This window comes from Papaver somniferum, unplaced genomic scaffold, assembly GCF_003573695.1.
Source record: "Papaver somniferum cultivar HN1 unplaced genomic scaffold, ASM357369v1 unplaced-scaffold_43, whole genome shotgun sequence".
Classification (NCBI taxonomy): domain Eukaryota; kingdom Viridiplantae; phylum Streptophyta; class Magnoliopsida; order Ranunculales; family Papaveraceae; genus Papaver; species Papaver somniferum.
Genome location: NW_020646860.1, coordinates 1,085,438 through 1,109,321, shown reverse-complemented (window position 1 = coordinate 1,109,321; position 23,884 = coordinate 1,085,438). Strand labels below are relative to the sequence as shown.

At 35.6% G+C, this 23,884-nt stretch overlaps 1 protein-coding gene across 1 annotated transcript; it reads left to right on the top strand.

The window, feature by feature from the left end:
- The first annotated feature begins 22,136 nt into the window (after nt 1-22,136).
- On the top strand, nt 22,137-23,370 carry LOC113342547. The gene is made up of 2 exons (XM_026587056.1): nt 22,137-22,271; nt 22,750-23,370. The coding sequence occupies exons 1-2, from the start codon at nt 22,137-22,139 to the stop codon at nt 23,368-23,370; spliced, it is 756 nt and encodes a 251-aa protein (XP_026442841.1).
- Nucleotides 23,371-23,884: the final 514 nt, after the last annotated feature.

The window sequence follows — 23,884 nt, the reverse complement described above, 5'->3', positions numbered from 1 at the left end:
GCCTCCATTGAAGCAGAACTAACGTCAAGCATCCATGTAGCAGCAATGCAGGATTGTATCCATTTCTAAAGTGATCGAGTTGTTCTTGGCGACCAATGTGATTGAATGGGTCTATAAACTTGGACATCGAGTTGTATTATTTAGTTGTGAATGGTTCAACATAAATCCTAATGAAAATCAATCCTTCTTAATATAAAGGAGAATGATTATGCTGATGTGGCGGAACCACAACAACCCTGATATTTTCTCCAATATAAGTAAGCCACGATAAAACCAAAAAGATTGGTTGCTTTTCCGGAAACCAAAAGATTTTATTGCGGGCTTGATTTTAAATAAACTTGATGAATTAGAAGAAAGAAGAGAAAAAGCTTTACAACATATGGAGAATTATCAGCGAAGATTAGCCCGAGAATATAATAAACGTGTCAAAATATGCGAATTTCAACCAGGAGATTTAGTTCTGCGAGAAACACCAATATATCAGCGAGAAAATGGTGGAAAATTAGCGAAAAAATGGGATGGACCTTACATCATTAAGGAGATAGTTGGAACAGGAGCTTATAGATTAATGGATCCAGAAGGAAGAGATGTTGGTCATAGATTAGACAGACCATGGAACAGGTTGTACTTAAAAAGATATTATCCGTAAGAAGCTTTGAGAAGTTATGGATTCTGAAAGAATAATTGCAAGATTACTCATATCAAAACAAGATCATGATGTGCGAAATTTTCGCAGAGATAATCACAGAACAATGACATAAAAGAAAGGGGCAAACCTTTATGGCGTATACCCTAGTTCGCGAATAAAATTTCGCAAGAGGAAAATGTAAGACCTAAAGTACGTCATATTAGGGGGTACCTGTTGCATGGCTCAGGGAAAGGATACACCGCCACCGGAACCTGAGTCATGGAGATTTGGGGTCAATAAAGCCCATCCGGGAGAGGCACCTTGGATTCTCAGCTTAAGCATATGACTTAGGTTGGGCGACTAAGGTAATAAGGACTCTCACAAGGAGTGCAGATCTGATCAAGGCGCCGAGGTACACGGTTGAGTCAAGAGTGCCAGGGACGTTTGAAGCGTACTTTTCCATTCTTGACAAGTCTTAGTTAAGACTGCACTCGGCCTGAAGAAAACCCCACTTAGGGTGCAGTCTCGTAAACATAAGCCATATAGGTAAAAGGGATAAGAGGCTGCGAAAACAACTGGTTGTTGGTAAGACTGGATGTGAGGAGCTAACCTTGTATGGTAGAAGTACGCCTCCTTGAAGGGGCAACCAGGGGGAGATAAGGGCGGCACCCTCCATTAGGGAGTTGATAATTATCTTAAGACGCAAATGTCATGAGGCTTTTTATTCGCAAGGATATTAAGGCTTGTCATATTTGTGCAACAATCTTGAAGAGGCAATAATACAAAAGAAAAGGATAAGACAAGATCAATGGGTTTTCGCATGAAAGTGTGAAGACGTCCTGCGATTTCGTCGCAAGACGGCAATGTCATGGGGCTTTATTTTCGCAAGAATATTTAGGCCTGTCATATTGTCGCAACATTCCTGAAGAGGCTATAATACAAAAGAAAAAGTTAAGGCAAGATCAATGGGTTTTTGCATGAAAGTGCAAGGACGTCCTGCGATTTTGTGGCAATGACAAGAGGTGGCATAATAAGACATTTAATTAGGAAGGAAAAATAAGACCATATGATTAAACAAAGTATTTATAAGTATTCGTAACAAATTATTTTTTGCAAGAAAGATAATGAGAGGCAAGTATGGGAATCAATACACCAGAAGCATTATCTTTCTCATCAAAAAAATATTAAAAAGAAAAGTTGTTTCCAAAGTTGGTTGAAAAATGTAACTCGCAAAAGTGATAAAAATAAGACAGTTCAAGAAGATAAATCTAGATAAGAAGCTCAAGCTTCAGTATTAATTTCAGTAGCAGGAGATAACAGAAATTCTTCGCCAATATTCTCGCAAGCTTCCCCTTCATTTCGGTTTTAATCTTTTCCTTGACTAACATCTTGATTATCGCCAGCAACTACTTCTTCAGGACAAATTTCTTTCTCATTTTGATTAACACCAGCAGATTCTTCTTAGAAGGAATCTCTTCTTCATCTTCCAAGAAATTATCCTCTACACCGCTTTCGTAATCATAATCACTATCAGCAGGACGAGGAACTTCATCATCATCTACTTCTAAAGGATCAATTGATGTAGGAGGAAGAGATTTGGACAATAAAATGTCATTTACAAGGACTTCAGACCGAAGATGAACTTGGCGAAGAAGTGCTCTCTGATGATTCCTATCTTGAATATCCTTAAAATAAGCAAGATAATCAAGTCTTCTTTCTGCTCGGTCGCGAGAACCAGTAAGCGCAGAGACGAGCAATGCATTTTCTTTGCGAATTTTGGCATATTTAGCCTCCAAAACAGAAATGGAAGAATGAAGATTCTTCTCAGACTCTGCGAAAGGTAGAATACAAGATTTCATTAAGATAAAGAATTCAGAAAGATATGACAAAGAAAAGATAATTAAGGCAGTCAAACTATTCTGACTATCTTCCTTTTGCGAAATAAGGTGTTGAATCAAGGACAGACAACTATTCTCCCAACGGTCCATTACGTCATCAAATTTATCTCCAACTAAACCTTTAAGTCGAGACTGAAGATTTTTCTCTTTAGAAATAAGAAAGGCATTTTTCTTCGCAAGAGAAGAATAAGATTCTTCTAATTTGGAATATTGTTCTTTAAGCTGATTCACCATTATACTTAAAGCTATTCTACCTTGAATGAGTGTATCTCTTTCAGCGATAGATGACTCTGTTACTTCTTTAAGTTCATTTCTCAAAGAGCGAAGAGATTACTCTTGGTCATCACATACTTTTTGAAGAATACTAAGTTGTTGCGAAGATATCGCCATCTTGTTTAAATAAGTTCTCTTCTCTTGGGATAAGGTTTTATTCTCATCTGATAAAGTTTCCATCCCTAAATTAGCTTTAGTTAAAGAATAAGAAAGACGAGATACTTCATTACTTAATAAATCTTGTCTTTGAACTAATTGGGTATTTTCATTGGTAAGATTATTTATATGATCAAGAGAATATGAATAGAGGTTATCTAATTGGTTATATTGATCCATCAAGATTTCTTTATCAACACGGTCTTCTTCAACAACAGATTCAAATTGATATCTTTCCATTATTCGTTTTTGGTTTAAAGCTTAACATGCGAAAGAGGGATTTCAAGGATAATTAAATATGGGAAGGATAAAACCATTAAAAAGGAAAATTAAAGACACAGATAAGAAGATCATACCTCTCAATTCATCATTCTTCTTGCGAAGATTGTCACGATCCAGCAAAACATTCTGAAGCTTCTGATTTTCGAGACGAAGCGCATTACATTCTTTTTCCAAAGCTGTCTGCGAAGCAGCTCTGGCAGAACCCAAATGCTTGCTCAGAATTTCGCAAACATTAGACTTGATAGGATCAATAGAAGACTTCTTGACATCATCCAGAACTTCAAATAAAACTTTGAAGGCAATATCTATCCCTTCCACGGTTTCTTTCGAAAGAGGAAGAGACTTAGGTAGAGAACTGGTAGAGATAGAAGGTTGAGAAATATTCTCAATGGGAAGAGAAGATGTTTCATTCACGACAGGATCAACAAGGGGAGTTTCAATCATTGAAAGGTCAGCTGAAGAAATGAAGTCTGAAGCAGCTTTTTCACAAATTGGAGATAAAAGTTTATCTTGCGAAGATGTCGCAGGAGATTTAGAAGAGATGAGTAAGTGGAAGGGAACAGAAGTTGGAACAGTTTTAAGGTGCGCGAGATTTCTTAAGAGGTTTATTAGCATCTTTATCACCCTGCGAATTACAATCCAGATAAGAAATAGAGGCAACAATATTATTATTAGAAAAAGACAGTGTTTCTTACTACCTTCTCATTCACAGACTTTCTTTTATGCGCAACAACCTTATGCTGCGATTTGGGAATGTTAGGGTTCTGAACTGTAAATCTAGTGTTGGAGGCGCTTTTGCTGAAATAACAAGAGTATGGGAATCACATAAACAACATCAAATAAGTCAATAAACAAGATCAATTTCAGCAAAACTCATAAAGAAGAAAAAAGAAAACAAACCTTGATGAATCCATGGAAGACAATAACAGGGAGATTGTTTCAAAGAAAATTACGAACTATGAAGATCTGCAGAAGAAATAGTGTGAAGATGAAGAAGAACTTAAAAAGATTGAAGAAGAAAGAAGAAAAGTTGTAGTAATGGAATTTGCAGAAGAACGATGAAGTTGCAGAGAAAATAAAAAGAAGGAAAAAGAGAGTGAGAAGGAATATATATAGAGGGAATTTCTCCTCGAGAAAATAAACACGATTAATACGGAAAGATATAAGCGGTTAAAAAGCAACGATTACAACAGACGTATCAAGAAATAAATGGAAGAAAAAAAACGTGTGATAAATGCAGAATATGAAGAGGAGAACAGCTGCGACATTTCTCACATCATTCTCTACTTCGCAGAAAAGATATGAGAAGAGGAAAGATGTAGGATCAGAATATCGCAATGACAATGTTTCAGCGAAATTATCAATGACACAACACAACAGCGTCGCAGAACAATTTCAGAAATGATAAAATAAATGACGTCAGCTAAGATCACGAGAAAGATATGATAGTCCTGCGAAAATTAGAGAGTTTGCGAAGTAAATATTTGTAAGGTTGCGAGAATGTCGCAGACCATACCCGAAAATAAAAGACTGATTAGCTGTCATCCACTATGTTTTCCTTATAAATAGTCGTTCGAGTTGTAAAGAGAGGGGAGATCTTTTTTGAGTAAGAAACAAGTAAATAGGAGAGAGAAAGTCCAGACCAGAAATCATTTTTGATTTCTTTATCTTTTCTTGTAAGACCATTCAAAAATTGATCAATAAAATTAAGAGTGTAAACCTAAAAATGAGTTGATTAATAATGAAATCATATGAGGAGTGTAGTGTAGAATTTCCTCCAACTACAAGTAAAAAATGATATGTGTGAGGAAACTGAATTACAACAATTAGTTGTGTTTACAGGCGGATTCCGATTTCGAGAGAAAGATGACATTTAATAAACAATGGATCATCAAAGTGATTTTCACTATTTTATTTCAGCAAATCCGAGTCCAACGAGTTCTTCGGAATTTCATATTACTAATTAAATGCTTATTTGAGTAAAATAAATAAAGCGTATTTTTTTCCTTTTTTTTTTTTTTTTTTTTTTTTTTTTTTTTTTTTTTTTTTTTTTTTTGTAGATTACCGATACTTAACTTGTTGTGCTGCAAATTGGCGATTCCCTACCTCCTTATAAATGACCAAAGTTAATGAGGTTCTGAACCTGCTTGGGAATCAGTAGGTAGCTTCATGGGTATCCAGCACTGAACCACCTAGCACGATTTTCTATGGCGAGTATTTGAATACTGGACCCAGAGCCATTGTGGATCTAAGAGTGAGTTGGTTTGGTGAAGCAGGTTGTCTACAAATGATTCTTTCATTCGCAAAGAGTGTTTGCAACTTGCAACAGCAAATGTAATGTTTAATTGAAGGAAAATACATATTATTTAATTTTGCTTCTAACTAAAGATCTATGCAATCGCATTTTACCCAAGCTAATTGGCTGGGTCGTGCGGCTCGGCCTACTATAAGACTAGAGCTTTTCGTAAACGCCTTCTGATGCAGTAACTGTTTGGTTTTCCCCTTTCACTTTGCTTCAAATTCTACATATGTTAGTTTACTCCAGCATCTCAATTTTCTTTTGTCTAGTTTTTCTATGCATATTTTCAAAAAGACGTATTAGAATCAAGTAATCATACAAAGAATGGAATAATTGTATATATATTGGTGGTAGGTGGGTAGAACTTAGCAAGTGCATGAGTGTTTAATTGAAGTAACTAATCATACTTATTGTGATCTTTTTGCTTTGCCATAAATGAATGACAAAAACTAACTAATATAGTCACAAATATTATCTTAGATAGTTAGTTCGTTTATTTAAAGGATTTTCAGCACAACGATCGGTCTTCTGACTTAACCACAACGTACGTTCACTTTCAAGCTCTGTGTCTAGAGTCCCAACAAATTCATCCGGCTGCTCCTTCCTCGTCTCTCTCTGTGATGATGTTGTATATGAAACAGATGTACTATGCTGCTGTGCAGTTCTTACTTTCTGGTTTATCAAAATAAATTGTATCAGATGTTGTAAATAACTATTGAGTATACCAAAGTTTCCTAAAGACATACCTCGCGTTCGCCATCAAAGATGTTTTCTAGATTTTGTGCTAGTGCTGTAGAGTTCCTGTTAGATTCATTCTACAAAAACAGCCACCCAAGGGAATTAACAAAAAGATTGAAACCTGGTTTGAGGCATACTCATTCACTACACCATCTAGGGTGGGTTTATAAGGGGTGTCTAAAGGTAGTTCAATTACCTATATATCCTTAAACAATTTAAATTACTAGAACGCCCTTATCCTCAAAAAGCTAAAATCAAAAATCAAAATAAACTTTAAACTTAAACATCTTGGACTTCAATTCAATCAAGAAATTGATCAAGCAAAGCAAATACGAATCAAAGTGCGCGATATTGGAGTGCGCAATACAAACCTCAATTGCTCTTAGATGTATTTTAGAATGTATGTGTAACAAACCCATCTTGTTTTTGATTGATTTTATTTTGTTTGATCGATATAATATGATTTCAAAGATGAAATTAAGGTTTTCAGAAGATCAGTTCGGCTGATCTTGGAGTATCAATTTTGAGCCGAACCTAGTGTATGATTTAGAGAAACACTATGTTCGGCTAATGGGACTTTGCTAAATTTTGTTCGAATCAACCGAACCTAAATTTGTCAGTTTCAGAGTGAAGTTCGGCTGAAAAGTTATCAGCCGAACTGTTCATCTGGTCAGTAGATCTGGGTTTTAAAAATTCATTTTTTTGAAAGATTCAACTTATAAAAAGAAATTAAACCTCGTATAGAAGTCTACCTCTGATTTGAATCACCCATTTTGGTCACTTCTAATCACTAAAATCTCAAAATTCAAAACCCAAGTTTTTTCACTTCTTCTTCTTCCTCTCAAAAATCCCAACTCTCTCACATAAATTTGATTTATCTACTAATTCACCACTAATAATTTTATTTTTAATCAATCCTTAAAATTCCTAGCTAATCAAATCTAATCATAATCATTAACACGAATTATGTAAGGGTAGTTATGTCATTATCAAAAAGAGTGGATAAGGGGTGATGTTGTTTTTTATTTAGTGACCCTATTTTGGCATTATATAGTATGCCTCAAAAAAATTCAGTAGGCCTCAAAACAGGTTTCAAAATATTAGAATGTAAAAATAGCTAAACTAATTCGGTGAATAAGAAAATGAGTACCTTGCTATTATTAATGGGTTTGGGCCGGGTTCTGTAAGACTGTATCTTGCATGTGAAAACTACAGGGAGACCCATTCTCCCATATTTTTCCACTGAGAAACCCACGGATAGAAAACTTCAGGCGCGCCCCTATTTTTGGGGAAAAAATTACTCCCAAACCCATTTCTAAAATTATATTTCTTCACGATTTCTTCTTCAATTTATTTTCTTCTTCTCTACTGAATTTTTCACGCGCCCCAAATTTTTAATTTCAGTTTCTGCAATCCAAAACTATAGATCTGAAATCAAATCGAGAAACTATTGATGTGGTTGAGAAGATAACTATAGCTGCTGTAATCGAATTTGAAAAGGATTTAGGTTGTATGGTGGTCGTTCGGTGTGTTCTTACTGTTTCAAATCACACAGCCTAGTTAGTCTTCAACAATTTTCGTCGAAGATGTTGTCTGTGATTGATTTGTGCGGCCATAAAGATATTTGAAGTCAAAAAGAAAGAAGTGAGGAGTTTGTAAAGAACATGAATGATGGGTTACTAATGAATGTGAAATTGGAGGTTAAAGAGAACTCATACAGCTTCAGCCAATCTCCTATTACAGAACAAATTCAGCCAATCTCCTCTTAACAGCTTCGTAATTGCTTCAGATATAACAGGAATGTCTTCTGGTCTTAATCAACTCCGTCAAGAGGGAATTTGGCTGCTAACTAGAAAACATTCATGGCAGGTTGTATACAAGTTGTTTATCGGCATTCCTGAGAAAGAAGACAGGTATATTGGAGTCGATAAACAATGAATCTCAATGTCACCCTTCTATGGAAATTAGTAGCATAGAAGCATTATGCATCAAAATGCTTACCTTCTTCATCGGAGTGGGCCAACTGATGTTGCACAAGAACCTTAAACATGCTTTGCAAACAAACTCTGAAGTACAATTGCAGCGGTTTTAGCAATTTGAGCAAGATATTGTTGTGATTCAGTGTCAGGCAATCCAGGTCCACCAATATTGTGAATGACACAGGCAAAGCAATTAATCATTTCCCTTTGCATCAGTGCCATCTAAGAATGCAAGAAGATCTTCCATGACTTTCATCTAGCGTGGATACAACCTACACATAAATGAAAGGGAAAACGTTCAAAATTAGAATCGGTTAACAAAATCACACTCTCTAACTGTAAACAATGGGCTAATGATTTAGTTGTCAGCATGCCGATGAGTCTACAATAGGCCATTTAACATCTAAGGAACCCGCACAAGGTGAGGTCCATCTATCCATCTCAGGATAACAGTTCCAGAGCAATATACAACACCAAAGAAATTCACTAAGCTATTGTATGTATGACTAAAGCAGCAAAACCTGAGCAACATACATGTTCCAAGTGCACCTCTGCCTGCAAATTTTTCTTCTGATTGTAGATTAGCAATAGCTAAGATGCTTCCACCGGTTGACCCAAAGTTGAGTAACGCGGAACATTTCCCACCTTCACCTGTTTGTGATAGATAAGATACAAATTTTGTCATGAATGTTAAAAGGAAGTACAAAAAAGATAGCACCACAATAAGAGGAACCAAGGAGCATGTTATACTTTTCAGATATGATGGGGATTCAAAATTTCAAGTTCATATATTTGCCATGGATACTACTGAGATTGATTACCCATCTCATAATAATGACAATGCCAATAATGAAGTCAAAATGACATCAAGTCATTTGGATGAAGATGAAGTAGTTTCAATACATTTCATGTCAAGAGAATCCTCTCTTAATTCTGGGAGAGATTTGTTGAAGGTGTAATGGAGTCTGGTAGTTATGGATGTTGTTGGTCTGACAGAGAAAATGGAGAAATGTTGTTGAATAATTTGTTATGCAACTATGAAAACGGTTGCATAACCTGTTATGCATCTACAAAAGGTTTTGCATAACTTGTTATGCAGTACAGAAAACAGTTGCATAATACATCATGCAACAACTTTTTTGTTACTATTGAAACCAACAAAAACAAAAACTGCATAACTTGTCATGCACCTATAATAATATCTGCATAACATGTTATGCAGTCGTGAAAGTGGATGCATAACCTGTTAAGCATCCGAAAATATGGCTGCATAATGCATTATGCATCGAGAAAATTGTTGCACAATCTTTTATGCATCGAGAAAATAGATGCATAATGCATTATGCATCTATTTTTTATGTACGCACTAATACAATGGCTAAATAACTTGTTATAGATGCATAACTTTGTTATGCAGATGCATAATTTGTTATGCAGTCGAGAAAATGGTTGCATAATTCGTTATGCGTCTGCATAATGCGTTATGCATCCTTTTTGGTGGCTGCATAATGGTTATGTATCAAGTTTTCGAAAATTTTGCCTAAAACGATGATCACCTCCGATTTTTTCATGAAAAACAAATTTGATATTGTTGTTTGTACTCGTTGCGTAGCTCTCTTTAAAAGATTTCCAACCATATAAAATTTGTAAATTTCTAAGGTGCGGATTTTTAGATATGTTATGTCCAAGTTGAGTTGCCAATTATACTCCTGATGCATAACTCAGTCATGCAGATGCATAATCCGTCATGCAGAAATTTTTAATAATTTCATATAATTATGGGTGTCACGGAAATAATTATGGGTGTCACGGTACCCAAAATTAATTGTAGATCTGAGAATGAGAATATTTTTTTTTTGGGTCTCCCCCTAAGTTCCCCATCTTGCATTCACTGAACCAGTCTCCAATTTGGTCTGCACTTTTGGTCATCTACGTAGAACACTTGCACTGCTTCATTCGCAAGAACAAAAGGATTGTCACCGTACCATTTGGAGCTCACACATAGGTTTACTAAATTATTTTTTCCTTTATAATAAGACAAGGTCTTTTCTGCCCGTGCAAATGCACGGGCTAGTTCAGTGATTATTTGTGGGGACCTATTCTATTTTGCAGGAAGTTTTCTTGTCATGCATCTAAATGTGCAAAATGTTTCTAAAGCTATTCGCTCGGAGGTCTCTAATGTCATCCGGATGATTATTATGAGTTTGCAATTAGATTGCCATGAAGCTTAACCAACCGAACCTCAGAAGTCCCCACTTTCAAAATTCATCATCAAAACTTACGGTTTCTGAACATTCGGAGAGCTTCAACTATTTGTACGTCTACCTATAAAAATATATGCCTTGGTATATGGTTATATGTATTTGCTGCAGAAGCTAATTTTCCACCTGCAACACCAATAGTAATTACCTCCAACCCACTCAAAAGCTTGGAAACGGTGTGATGAACAACTTCTGGATCATCGTCTAGAGCGCCAAAAACAACAGAAGTGCTATCTTCCATTTCAAAAAAGCACTCGAATTATATATCGTATTTTCTGGTGGCACTCAACCTTGCAACGGGTATGTCCAATTTATTCTCGCGTTTGTGCACCAAAAGTCACCGTCAACACCCACTACTATCTTGCTACACCGAGAGTTGCGCAGGCAAAATAGTGCCAGCCATTTTCAATGTGTAATTTGATAGCGGTGGTGGTGCATACGAAGACATTAACAGCCTGCAAAATTAATTGAGAAGGTCAGATTAAAAAATGTTGGTGCATACATATAAGATTGAACTGGAAAGCTCACAGTGTAGTTGGGTTTCAATTTTGCAGAGAGCAGCGGCGCAACGGTTCCATTGTTATCAGTATTAAAAATTTCAATTGGTGCTTTACCTTTCTTAGTGGAACTGTAATATGACGGGGTGGTCTAGCTAACATCAAAGCAGCTGTAGAAATCGAAATGATGAAAGTTCCATGATGTATTTTTCGTACAAAGAGGTTAACATTCACTACACTATCCAGAAACACTATCATATAGACCCTGAAATGCATACAAACAAACATAACGGGATGGTCCTAAGTCGGCGTGCATGACCAATATTCCATGCAATATAAACTTAGACAGTACAGTTTAAAGAACAAATAATTCAATTTAATAACACATAATGGGCTGTGTGTAACGTGATAAGTTGGTCACGAAACGATTTCCTGCATGGCTGCATGCATACATTAACATGTAAGCAAGACATTTAAAATTTATAACTGTGGGAAGAGCAGCTTTCGAATGGTGTACCAATTGTTTGTCCCTGATATCACCAGCCCATTTTCCCCATGGGCGCTGATCCTTCCTGTCATGAAGTCACACAGAATAAGAGCTTCATTTTAAAACAAATAAATATTGGTACACTGTGATAAGAAACCAATAGAGATATACGTATAAAGAGTCAAGAACCATGTCAGCCAAATTGACAGGAAGAAAAAAAATAAAGAACACCATAACAATGTGCAGTAAGTCAACTATTTGAAAAGATTTTCATTGCTCATGAAGACAAAACAGTTTTGATTTATGGAAAAAACATAATAAGTTGAAGATCATATATGCAATCTAAGGTCTTAACAAAAAATCTAACAAACAATGAATAACCAAAAAGATTTTTGTTTGAAAAAAGAAGATTTTATCGTTAATTAGACATTTGCATAATTAATAACAGTTGCATCATTAATTAGACACTCAAAGATAAGAAGGAAAGAACGAAGTATGAGTCCGACAAAATTTTCGAACTCAAAAGAGGTTAAATTTAAAAATGTACATAATGCTTCTTACACCTAGTGATTATAGGTGAAAGGCCCAGATGAAAATCAAGCATCATAATGATTATTTTAATAAAACAAAGCAGAAGAACTTCAAAAATGAATTCGGCGAGAAGACAGGACACCAACCTCAGCAGTCATAACCACTTCCAAGAATTTCGCATCTCAAAAGGCCCTCCTTCATTAACATCATCTCATGTTAATCTGTTAGTACATATTCCCATTTCCCACTTTTCTCTCTCCTGAATAAGAAACTCAAAACACTAAACCAAATGATGGAGACAACTATTGATGATTTAAGAATTTGATGAAACAATTTATGTGCATCTGCAAGAGTGATTATTTCCTACCCATTTGAACTAATTCCAAATTACTCGATATCTAGCACGACTTACAAAAAAATTAAAAATCACAGGACCGAAAAAGAAGCTCTATACCTCGTGAGTCTTGGGAGGAGATTTTTTAGAGTACAGTTGGTCTACTTTGAATGCTTTAATCGGTGCTTAACCACATATAAAAGTGCCAACCATGGTATCGTTACACTTATATTATCCAAACTTTGATTTTTTAGATATTGTAGAGCATCGCAAAAACTTTAGTTCATTAGTTTACTTCCACAAAACGCCTCTCTTCTTACTGAATTCCATAAATCGCCTGCAATTATCCAAACTTGAGGAAACCTATCCGAAAATTTATTATGCTCTTCCTATTCTAAAGGAAGTGAGAGATGGTTTCTCTAACAGCAAATTTCATACTGAATATAGTGTTTCTTTGTAAATCCGTCTGAATCCTCATTAAATTTTCATCACCGAATGAGATTGTTGTTTCCTCCATGATTTAAACCCATAGAAAACCTAAATCAACAGACATAACGACTTAACGTGAAATTAGTATAAAGACATAACGTGATTTCCACTTACCAAAGTATGGATTTTCCTGAATCTGTGAACCAAAATTGTATAAACATTGAATTGTAATCAACAAAAACATTTTGTTGACAGTAAAAAGAGATCAACAGAATTCAGCACCATGCTTCAGAAACAAAATAAGCAAAAAAAAAAAGAATTCAGCACTCAGCACTGCAAGATGTTTGAAATCCTCAAAAAAAAAAAAAAAGTGAGTGCTAGTAAAGATCAGAGGGAAAAAATTCAAATTGGGAGAAGAGATCGAACAGAGATATTGTATGAATGTGATCAAACTGGTCAGGCGCGCGTTCGGCCGACATTATTTATTCAACTGAAGAATCGTGTCTGCAAAGCCTAAAAGGCGTGTACGGGAAAATTATTCTGTAAAGCAGTTGCTAGGTAACGTCTTTTCATTCAAGAGACGTATCTTCTCGTACTGTTAGGGTTATGTTTTCCTCAAATCAATCAATCATAATAAGGTTTATACACAATGACTGCCCTTTCACGATTTGGTGCCTTTTCGTGAACAACATCTGAATTCGTTAATTAACGAAAATCGTATCTTTCCGGCAAAGCAACCAATCTTTTGGTTTCCGGCAAAGAATAACATAGTAGTATTTCACCTGTGAAAATTCGTAGGGCATGGCTGAGTACATACCCGCAACCCTTTCAAGATAAAAAACAGTTCTCTCAGCTGCCACGATAGACTGAACAGAAGATACATTACCCGCTCCAAGGAACAGAGTTGCAGCGTACATAGCTCCAAGCAGATTCTGCAAGTCCTCTTGTTTAGACCTGTAACAAAAAATGAATTTCGTAAGATACAAAACCTAAAGTCTTAGCTAATCTCCAAGTCTCCTGAAGGAGATGAAATTTTTACGTTTTGTCTCCTTTGTGCCAAAAGATAAAACCGAATAAAACACCGACGACTGTAGTTGTAAACAATCGCCTTGCATTATATTTTTGGTTCCTCCGGTATGACCATGTTGTTTCCAGAAACACGCTCTTCATTGATTAATGAAGCCTTGAGAATACTCCGTAGGAAGTGAGCGCCTTGGGAATCTTGTGTTGGGTGCAATAATCAAAACAAAGAAAAATCAAATAAGCAAAAGTTATTGATACTTAGCTCTTTTGTAATGTAAGTTATGGATTTGGCGAAACGAGCAAGATTCCCATATTTTCACAACAGTAACAAGGCAAAACTTTGAAAAACAGAGTGAGTCACGTGTTCAACACGCTGCCCTTAAGATATTAGCGCCCGTCTACACTCAAGAGTGATGCTATAGCCCTCACAGGACGGATATCTCCAGGATAAAACACCCTACTACACTTACTACTAGCATATGTAGTAGATGCTCAACTTGAGCTTGGCAACTCCGAAAAAACCCTTAAAGAAAATCGCGAGCGCATAAGAAAACAATATAAAATATTCTCCCTTGGGGGTCCCTCTAAAATATAGAGCAACCCCTTTCCCGTAGATTTTACAAAAGTAGTGAATTTTTTTATATAATGGAATAATGCAATTTAAAAAAGATGAACTCCCCGATGTGGGGCTAAAAAGCTTATATAGTCTCTTAAAACAACTAAAAAGTGGAAACTCCACGGTGTGGGACTAATAATTTTTTCATTCACAAAAGAAAACAATAAATTATAGTCTTTATTAAAACCTTAAAAATCATATTTAATTAATCGTTTTCCAACAATCCCCCACATGAATGAAAACTCAATAAAACGCGAAAACACAGATAGATCTTGGTAAACCAACAACCCAATCTCACGACCCGAACTGACTGAACAGACATACAGATCGTGCATGATGAAATCATACTAGCCATTCCAACGTCATCTCCCTCACACAACAATGTGTTGACCCCAGGGTCATACTACGGATTGCAAAAATCATATAGTATTGAGAGATTTCATCTTTAGTTCCTCACAAGTGAGACTAAAGGTTCCTTTCACCAAAGTGAAAAAGCATGAACTAGTGAACCCTTAGTGACCCTTAGGTCCTAAGTTCCAGTAATAACAAAACCATCAAAAACGAAAATCACATAAAAAGCGCAGGAAATACCATTTTAGGCAGAGGAGTCCATGAGGTCTTGAACCTTTGCTCAGTGAGATATTACCGGAATTACTTGCTAGAGACATTGAACTATGTGATCTTGAACTGCTAGCGTTTGATGTAATTCGCGATAACGACCACGGATGATATCTCCAAGGTTGCTGCCAAGCTCGTGCCATTTCGTCCAATTTGGCCCTGGACATATCCTGTTTCTCAGAATGCTCTAGAGAATCAAAGATCATATTCTCATAGGAAGCGTCCCCATTCAGATAGGTGAGTTTCCATAAAGAGTCTTACTGCTACACCCCACTTCAACCTTATATTGAAACTATAGAACTCATTAAGACTTCTTAAAAGTCATCCTTCACATGCAGTCACACTATCACGTTTACACCATAGGGAAGGGACAGAGAATGAAATTCTCTGATAGTGTTTACCTTTACCCACCACAAATTATTTGTCTCATTAGAAACCTTGATCTTGGGATCTCCAGTCAGCAAGGTTGAGTATCATTCATGGCAAGTTTAATTTATCAGCTTAAAGCCCCATCCCCCTCGATGCATTTTTGACTATCTCTTTGTATAAACCTTTCGTCAAAGGTTGTACGATATTCTCCTTGGACTTTATCCACTCAATGGAAATAATGCCGATTGAGATTAGTTATTTTTAGCTTTAGCTATTATACCTTAGCTAACACAATGTATAGATATAGCTGGCACAGGCCTATGCCAGAGAGGAATGTCTTCTAAAAAGCATCTTAGGCACTCGGCCCCCTCTCATGCTTTATCTAACGCAATACTTTCAGATTCCATAATGAATTGAGCAATATATGTTTGTCTGAAAATTTTCCAAAAACAAACCCTCTTGCTAGAGTGAAAACATATCCACTCGTATACTTAGACTCCTTTGAGTCAACTATCCAGTTTGCATCACAAAGTCCCTCAAGGACAACAAGATACCTTTCATAAATCAAACAAAAGGTAATAGAGTATTTTAGGTACCATAATACTCTACTAAGTGCATCCCAATGCTCTTGTTATGGACTACAAGTATATATACTTAACTTACTCACAATATAGGCAATGTCTGGACTCTTACAATTCATTAAATTCATCATACATCCTATAACTCTTGAGTATTCAAGTTAAGATACTCCATTACCCTTATTTTTCTCGAGTCTACAAGAAGAATCGTATGGAGTACACGCGAGCTTACAATCAGACTGATTGTATCTCATAAGCACAAATTCAACATAATGAGAACGACTAAGACTATAATTTTTTGATTATATTCTAATCCTCATCCCTAAGATTACATCAAAAGAGCCTAAGTCTTTCTAGTCAACGTTCTCATTTAGTGCATGTTTTTAATGGAATTAATCACATCTATGTTTGTATCAAATATAAGCATATCATCAACATAAAAGCATACAATCACACAGGCATCCTTAACAAGTTACTTGTAAATACACTTGTAAGATTCATTAACTTAAATCCACTACACATTATCACATGATCAAATTTTCCATGTCATTGTTTACGTGCTTATTCCATGTCAATTTACAAACTTTGTCTTCATAACCTTTCACTACAAATTCCTCAGGTTGGTCTATGTAAATTTGTTTATCTAGCTAATTCACGGTTTTAGAAAAGTTATCTTAACATCCATCTGATGTATCTCCATGTTGTTTATGGCAGCAATATCAATTAGCATCCCAACAGAAGTAATTCTCGTCACAAGTGAATAAGAATCAAGGAAATCTACACCTTCTTTTAGTTTATAGCCTTTAGCTGCCAACTTAGCTTAATATTTTTCCGTAGTTACATCTACCTATCGTTTCCTCTTAAAGACTCATTTACATCCCATGATCTTACTCCCTGGAGGTAAACTAGCAAGCTCCTAAGTCTGGTTCCGACGGACTGAGTCCATTTCACTAAATGAAGTTTCTTACCAGAATGAGGTTTCAGTAGATATCAAGGATTCTTTACAAGTCTGGGGCTCAGACTAAGCTAGTCATATTATGAAGTCGGTTTCATAAGAAGTCTCAAGTCTAATTGTTTTACTTCTCTTAGGCTCAACATCAACTTCATCTTCCTTTAAAATAAGTTCTGAATATTTGAAAATAAATCTAGGGGATCAACAACACATATCTAATGAGGTACAGGTTTAGAATAAACATGTTCAAAGAACTCAACATCCCTAGATTCCGTAATAATAGTCACACCAAAGTCAGAAAAAATCAGAACAGACAACCAAAAATCTATATGTAGAAGTATACTCAGGATACCTTATATGAAGACACAATCGACATTTTTGGTTTCAATCTAGTTATTTTAGGAAGAGGAATTACAATCTTAGTCAAACACCCCCACACTTTGACGCATTCATAAGAAGGTCATCTACCTTTCCATAAATCATGTGGAGTTTAATCTGATCCTTAAAAGGGTACTCTATTCAGGATATACTAGTTAAGAGGACTGCCTCCCCCCACAAGGCCGCAGGTAATCCTGAACTAATCAACATGGCAATTATCATCTCCTTAAGGATACGGTTGTTATGTTCAAGGATTCTAATTGGTTTCCAACTTCAAGTTTATACATCTTAAGGCTTCTAAGGTGTCATCCTTATCCCTAGGAAAGTATACAAGATAGTACCTCGTACAATCATCTACGGAAATTATAAACCATCTTTTACCACAGTGGTTTTGGGTTGAACTCATGTCAACTAGGCCTAACTGAATTAATTCTAAAGGCTTAGAATTATTATGAACATTTGTGATAATAGGTTTTATAGCATATTTTGATTCTTCACAGATTTCACTTTTGTGTTCAAAATCCAAACTAAATTTGGGTACGCAGCGTATGCTAGCCAGTTAAGCATTGACTTATAAGTTTACGGTTCCAAGTCTACCACGTAAAATAATCAATCACACAAAGAAAGCACAAGAATCAACTATGTTCATATCATCAGTTTTTCCGTGAAGCTTATATAGACCCAAAGTCCTATAACTCTTGCTTAAAAAATCACTGCCTAGTTACAACAAGTTTTCCAGATTCAATTAAGATCTTAAATATTTTTCCATCTACAACAGAACAAGATACAAGATTCTCGCATATGCTCGGAACATAAAAACTTCATTCAATGTGAGAATATTACATATATGAGCTTCTGCTCGACCTTTTCCTTTTATGCAACCTCTATTGCAGATGAGTTACTCAAAAAGAGTTTTTCGACATCCCCTATCCTCTGATAGGAAGTGAACAAGTCTCTGTTTCAACAAACATTCTTGGTGGCTCTAGAGTCCACTTACTGGTCTCTCACATTGGTAATTAAAATAACTTCCGACATCATGCCAATGAACTCGTTCTAGTTTGTTTCAACTAAATTAGCATTAACTTTCTACTTATTAAGGTTTTTATGTTGTCTACAATTTACTTCCGCGTGGCCAGGAATTTTACAAACATAACAATCACCCTTAATTAAAGTAATGCCGGATTCAGTTTTATGAAACATACCTTTATTCTGAGGACTACGCTTAGAGTTGTTTGATGTTCTCTCCTTTGTCATCTTCGGAAGACTTTTGTTCATCCACATGTTCTTGGTATCCATGTCCCTTTCCAATTTCATGTCATAATCTTCGTTTATACTTTGACCACGGACACGGTAATTTCCCAATCACCTAATACACCACATCTCACAAACCTTAGTTCTGAATCGGAAAATAAAATATGAGTTTTGAAGATAACATCTAGATCTACAAACTTCGTTTAAATCACCATATCAAAAAACTCATGGTTACCCCATAAAAACTAATTTAGTCAACGTCAAATTTCTGCTCGTCAGAATTTTTCAGAAACGTTTCTCTACTTTGTAAAATATCAAAAAAAAAAATACTTTTACAACTCCAGAAACTCTACGAAATTCTGTTTAGGATGTCTTATACATCATGTCAAAAGGGCTCAACAAAATTCCGTTTAGGATAAGAGATAAACTTGAAACTCTATAGCTGACCATAAATTCGTTTTTCGTTTTTCCCTCCACAAATAACATCCATGATTATTACAAATTCTAATGTCTTAAGATTGTTGGATGCAATAATCAAAACAAATAAAAATCAAATAAGGAAAAGTTATTGCTACTTAGCTCTTTTGTAATGGAAGTGATGGATTTGACGAAACGAGCGAGCTTCCCATATCTCCACAACAACAACAAGGAAAAACTTTGAAAAACAGAGTGAGTCATGTGTTCAACACGCTGCCCTTAAGACATTAGCGCCCGGCTACACTCAAGAGTGATGCTATAGCCCTCACAGGACGGATATCTCCAGGATAAAACACCCTACTACACCTAATACTAGCATATGTAGTAGATGCTCAACTTGAGCGTGGAACTCCGAAGAAAAAACCTTAAGGAAAATCGCGAGTGCATAAGAAAACAAAAGAAAATATTTTCCCACAGGGGTCCCTCTAAAATATAGAGCAACCCCTTTCCCATAGATTTTACAAAACTAGTGAATTTCTTTATATAATGGAATAATACAACTTAAAAAAGATGAACTCCCCGATGTGGGACTAAAAAACTTATATAGTCTCTTAAAACAACTAAAAAGTGGAAACTCCACGGTGTGGGACTAATAAAATTTTCATTCACAAAAGAAAATAATAAATTATAATTTTTATTAAAACCTTAAAAATCATATTTAATTAATAGTTTGCAACATCTTGTGTGGGCATGCTCAGTTCTTTGATAAGCTCTTGATTTCTCTTGGATGCATAAATAGAAAACTTGAACTTCTACTAACGTCAAGATTTATTATGACATAAAACTATGATACTCCTCTTACTCATGGGGTGGAGTTGGCATAAACGTCTTCCAAATCCACGTCAAGCTGACTAGCTGAGCCTCAATTGAAGCAGAACTAACGTCAAGCATCCATGTAGCAGCAATGCAGGATTGTATCCATTCCTAAAGTGATTGAGTTGTTCGGTTTGGCGACCAATGTGACTGAATTGGTCTATAAACTTGGACATTGAGTTGTATTATTTAGTTGTGAATGGTTCAACACAAATCCTAGTGAAAATCTTATTATAAAGGAAAATAATTTAGTAAATATATGTGTGAGCTCCAAATGGTACGGCGACGATCCTTTTATTCTTGCCAATGAAGCAAGAATAAATGTTCTGACCAAAAGTGCAGACCAAATTGAAGACTGGTTCAGGGAATGCAAGATACAAGTTTGCTGAACCCCAAACCCATTAATAATAGCAAGGTACTGATTTTTACATTCCTTTGGGTAAAAATACAAGTTTGCTGAACCCCAAACCCCAAACCCATTAATAATACAAGTTTGCTGAACCCCAAACCCCAAACTTTTTTTAATTCCTTTGGGTGCCTGTTTTTGTAGAATGAATCTAACAGGAACTCTACAGCACTAACACAAAGTCTAGCTAGAAAACATCTTTGATGGGAACGAGAGGTATGTCTTTAGGAAACTTTGGTATACTCGATAGTTATTTAGAACATCTGATACAATTTATTTGGATAAACCAGAGATTAATACCACAGCATTAGTACATCTGTTTCATGTACAACATCATCACAGAGAGAGAGGAAGGAGCAGCCGAATGATTTTGTTTGGACTCTAAAGTCAGAGCTTGAAAGTGAACTTGCGTTGTGGTTAAGTCAAAGGGTTGTGCGTTGTGCTGAAAATCCTTTAAATAAACGAGCTAGCTATCTAAAATAATTTTGTGACTATATTAGTTAGTTGTTGTCATTCATTTATGACAAAATAAAAAGATCACAATAAATATGATTAGTTAGTTCAATTAAACACTCACGCACTTGCTAAGTTCTACCCACCTACCACCAAAATATATATATATATACTACTACCATTCTTTGTATGATTATTTGATTCTAATACGTCTTTTTGAAAATATGCATTGAAAACTAGACAAAAGAAAATTGAGATGCTGGAGTATACTAACATAGGGAGAATTTGAGGAAAAGTGAAAGGGAAAAAACAAACAGTCACTGCATCAGAAGGCGTTTACAAGAAAAACTCGTCTCATAGCCACACAACCCGGCTAGTTTTCTTGTATAAAATGTGATTGCATAGATCTTTATAAGCAAAATTTAATAATATGTATTTTAATTGAATCAAACATTACATTTACTGTTGCAAGTTGCAACCAGTCTTTGTGAATAAAGAATAAAGAATCATTTGTAGACTTCTCTGCTTCATCAAACCAACTCACTCTTTGATCCACAACGGCTCTCGGTCCAGTATTCAAATACCCGCCATAGTGCTAGGTGCTTCAATGCTGGATACCCATGGAAGCTAACATACTGATTTCCAAGTAGATTCAAAATCTCATTAACTTTGGTCATTTATAAGGAAGTAGGGAATCGCAAATTTGGGGCTCCTCCTGGCAATGCAACAAGTTAAGTCTCAGTGTACATGAACTTTGAGAAGAGAACTTTCTTTATTTTACTAGAATAACTAATAAGCATTTAATAAGTAACATGAAATTATGAAGAAATCATTTTCTGAAATCCTTTAAATAAACGTTAGGATTTCTGAAATTCATTAAAGAGGTAGGGAATCGCCAATTTGGTGTTTTTCGTGACAATAGAGAAAGTTAAGTATCGGTGTTCTATAAAAAAAATATGAAAAAAAAAAGAAAAAAAAACCATGAACCTTAAAAACTTTATTATTTTACTGAAAAAAGCATCTAATAAGTAATACGAAATTGTGAAGAAATCAATTAGAAATTAATCGAGAGTCAGATTTTCTGAATTTGAACAAAATAGTGAAAATCACTTTGATGATCCATGGGTTTTTAAATGACATCTTTCTCTCGAAATCGGGATCCACTTGTCAATGCAACTAATTGTTGTAATTCAGTTTCCTCCCACATCATTTTTTACTGTTTCACGGTAACTTGGTAGAAAACTGAAATAACATAAACTTAATTAAAAAAACTCCAATTCAACTTTCGCATCTACAAAATTGCATTATTTATTTCGGAAGCCATGTCTTGGGATGCCTATCAAAAGCCTTTTACTATATAGTTAGTAGTTATTAGTTATCATATTCATGAGTAATCTAGACAAGAGCTCGATGACAAGTATTGAAGCGGATAATTTGATTCATGATTTGGCTATGGAACTGGGATGTAAGGTTGATCCTTTGCCGATTACTTACTTGGGACTGCCAATTGGAGCTAGTAAGAGGAGTGCAGATATATGGGATGTGGTAATTGAGAGAATGAAGAAAAAATTAGCACCATGGAAGAGGAAGTTCTTGAACAAAGCTGATAGTTACTTTAATAAAAAGCTCACTTGAAAGTATAGCTGTCTACTTCTCATCAGTTTACTACATGCATGCTGCGGTGGAAAAGAAGTTAACAACCATAATGAGGAAGTTTTTATGGGGAGAGGATGATGTTAGGAGGAAGATGACCTGGGTATCTTGGAAGAAATCTGCAAAACCAAAAATAAATTGAGGACTAGGGATAAGGAGTTTAAGGATTATAAATAGATCGTTATTGGCGAAATGGTTTGGCAGATATGCGAAGGAAAAATCTGCGATATGGAGAAAGATAGTGTGTGAAAAAACTAAAGCAGATGAAACCCATTTGGTTCCGTTATAAGTTAAGGAAACAATTGGAAGGAGTTTATGGTTTGAAATTCTAAAGGCTAACAATGACTTTTATGATTCTGCTTCCATCCAGGTGAGGAATGGAACAAGTATTCGCCTTTGGCTAGATTGTTGGCTGGAAAGAAGGTCTATGAGAGAGAAATATCCGAGACTTTATAAGCTCAGCAGATTTAAATCAGTGACTGTTGTAGATATGAAGGCTAAAGATTGGAAGTTTGATTTCTCAAGAGTTCTTAACCCGGCAGAGAGTATTGATTTGTTAGAGATTAAGTTTGATCTGAGAAACGTGCAATTGGCGCAGGAAGAGGACGAAATAGTGGGGGAGTGGACTGCCAAAGGTATATATACGCAGATTACCAATGTCGATGCAGACTGGGAGTTTTACAGGGTTGTACGGAGTAAGTATGTTCCTCCAAAAGTTATGTTCATCATCTGGGATTCTATGCACGATTCGGTTCCAACGAGAAGTATGTTGCAGGAGAGGAGGGTGGTGATTAGTTCTAATTTATGTCTTTTTTGTAATATTGAAGTGGAGACGCAAGATCATCTCTTCATTGATTGCAGTTGGGTTAAGTACTTCTGGGATTTTTTCATTACTTCGTTGAGAGTTCAACTGGCCAGGCCAAGAGATTTTAAGAGCATGATGATGAGCTGGAAAGTTGAAAGGGTTTCTCCTAGGATCAAGTTAGTCTAGCATTTACTTCCGTATGCAATCTGTTGGGAGTTATGGTTGGAAAGAAATAGGAGGAATCATCGAGGAAGATCGAAGAACAGAGATGAATTGGTGTATGCAATTAAGCTGGACGTGTGCCTATGGAGTTCTTCTACGGATATTTTCAAGGACTTTACGATGAATCAAATTATTCATCAATGGGATCAAATTCTGCATATATAATTTGAGGTTTTTTGTTTTTCTTTTGGGAAGAGATTTCTTAATCTTTTTTGTACATAACCCTGTATATACCTTTTTTCCTCTTAATATCTCCTTTTTTCCTCAAAAAAAAAAAAAAAACATATTCATGAGTGAGTTACTCAATTCGTTGCATGCATTTACTCAGTTCATTTCATGCCTTTACTCCTCATGAACAATTGTTCAGTAGATACGTCTCTCATTCATGTAAGATCTTTCATTGACAAATCATGCAGCCTTGAGATTGTTTTGGGGAAAGCATCAAAGGTTAACTGAAGTTAACTAATTATGTATCAGG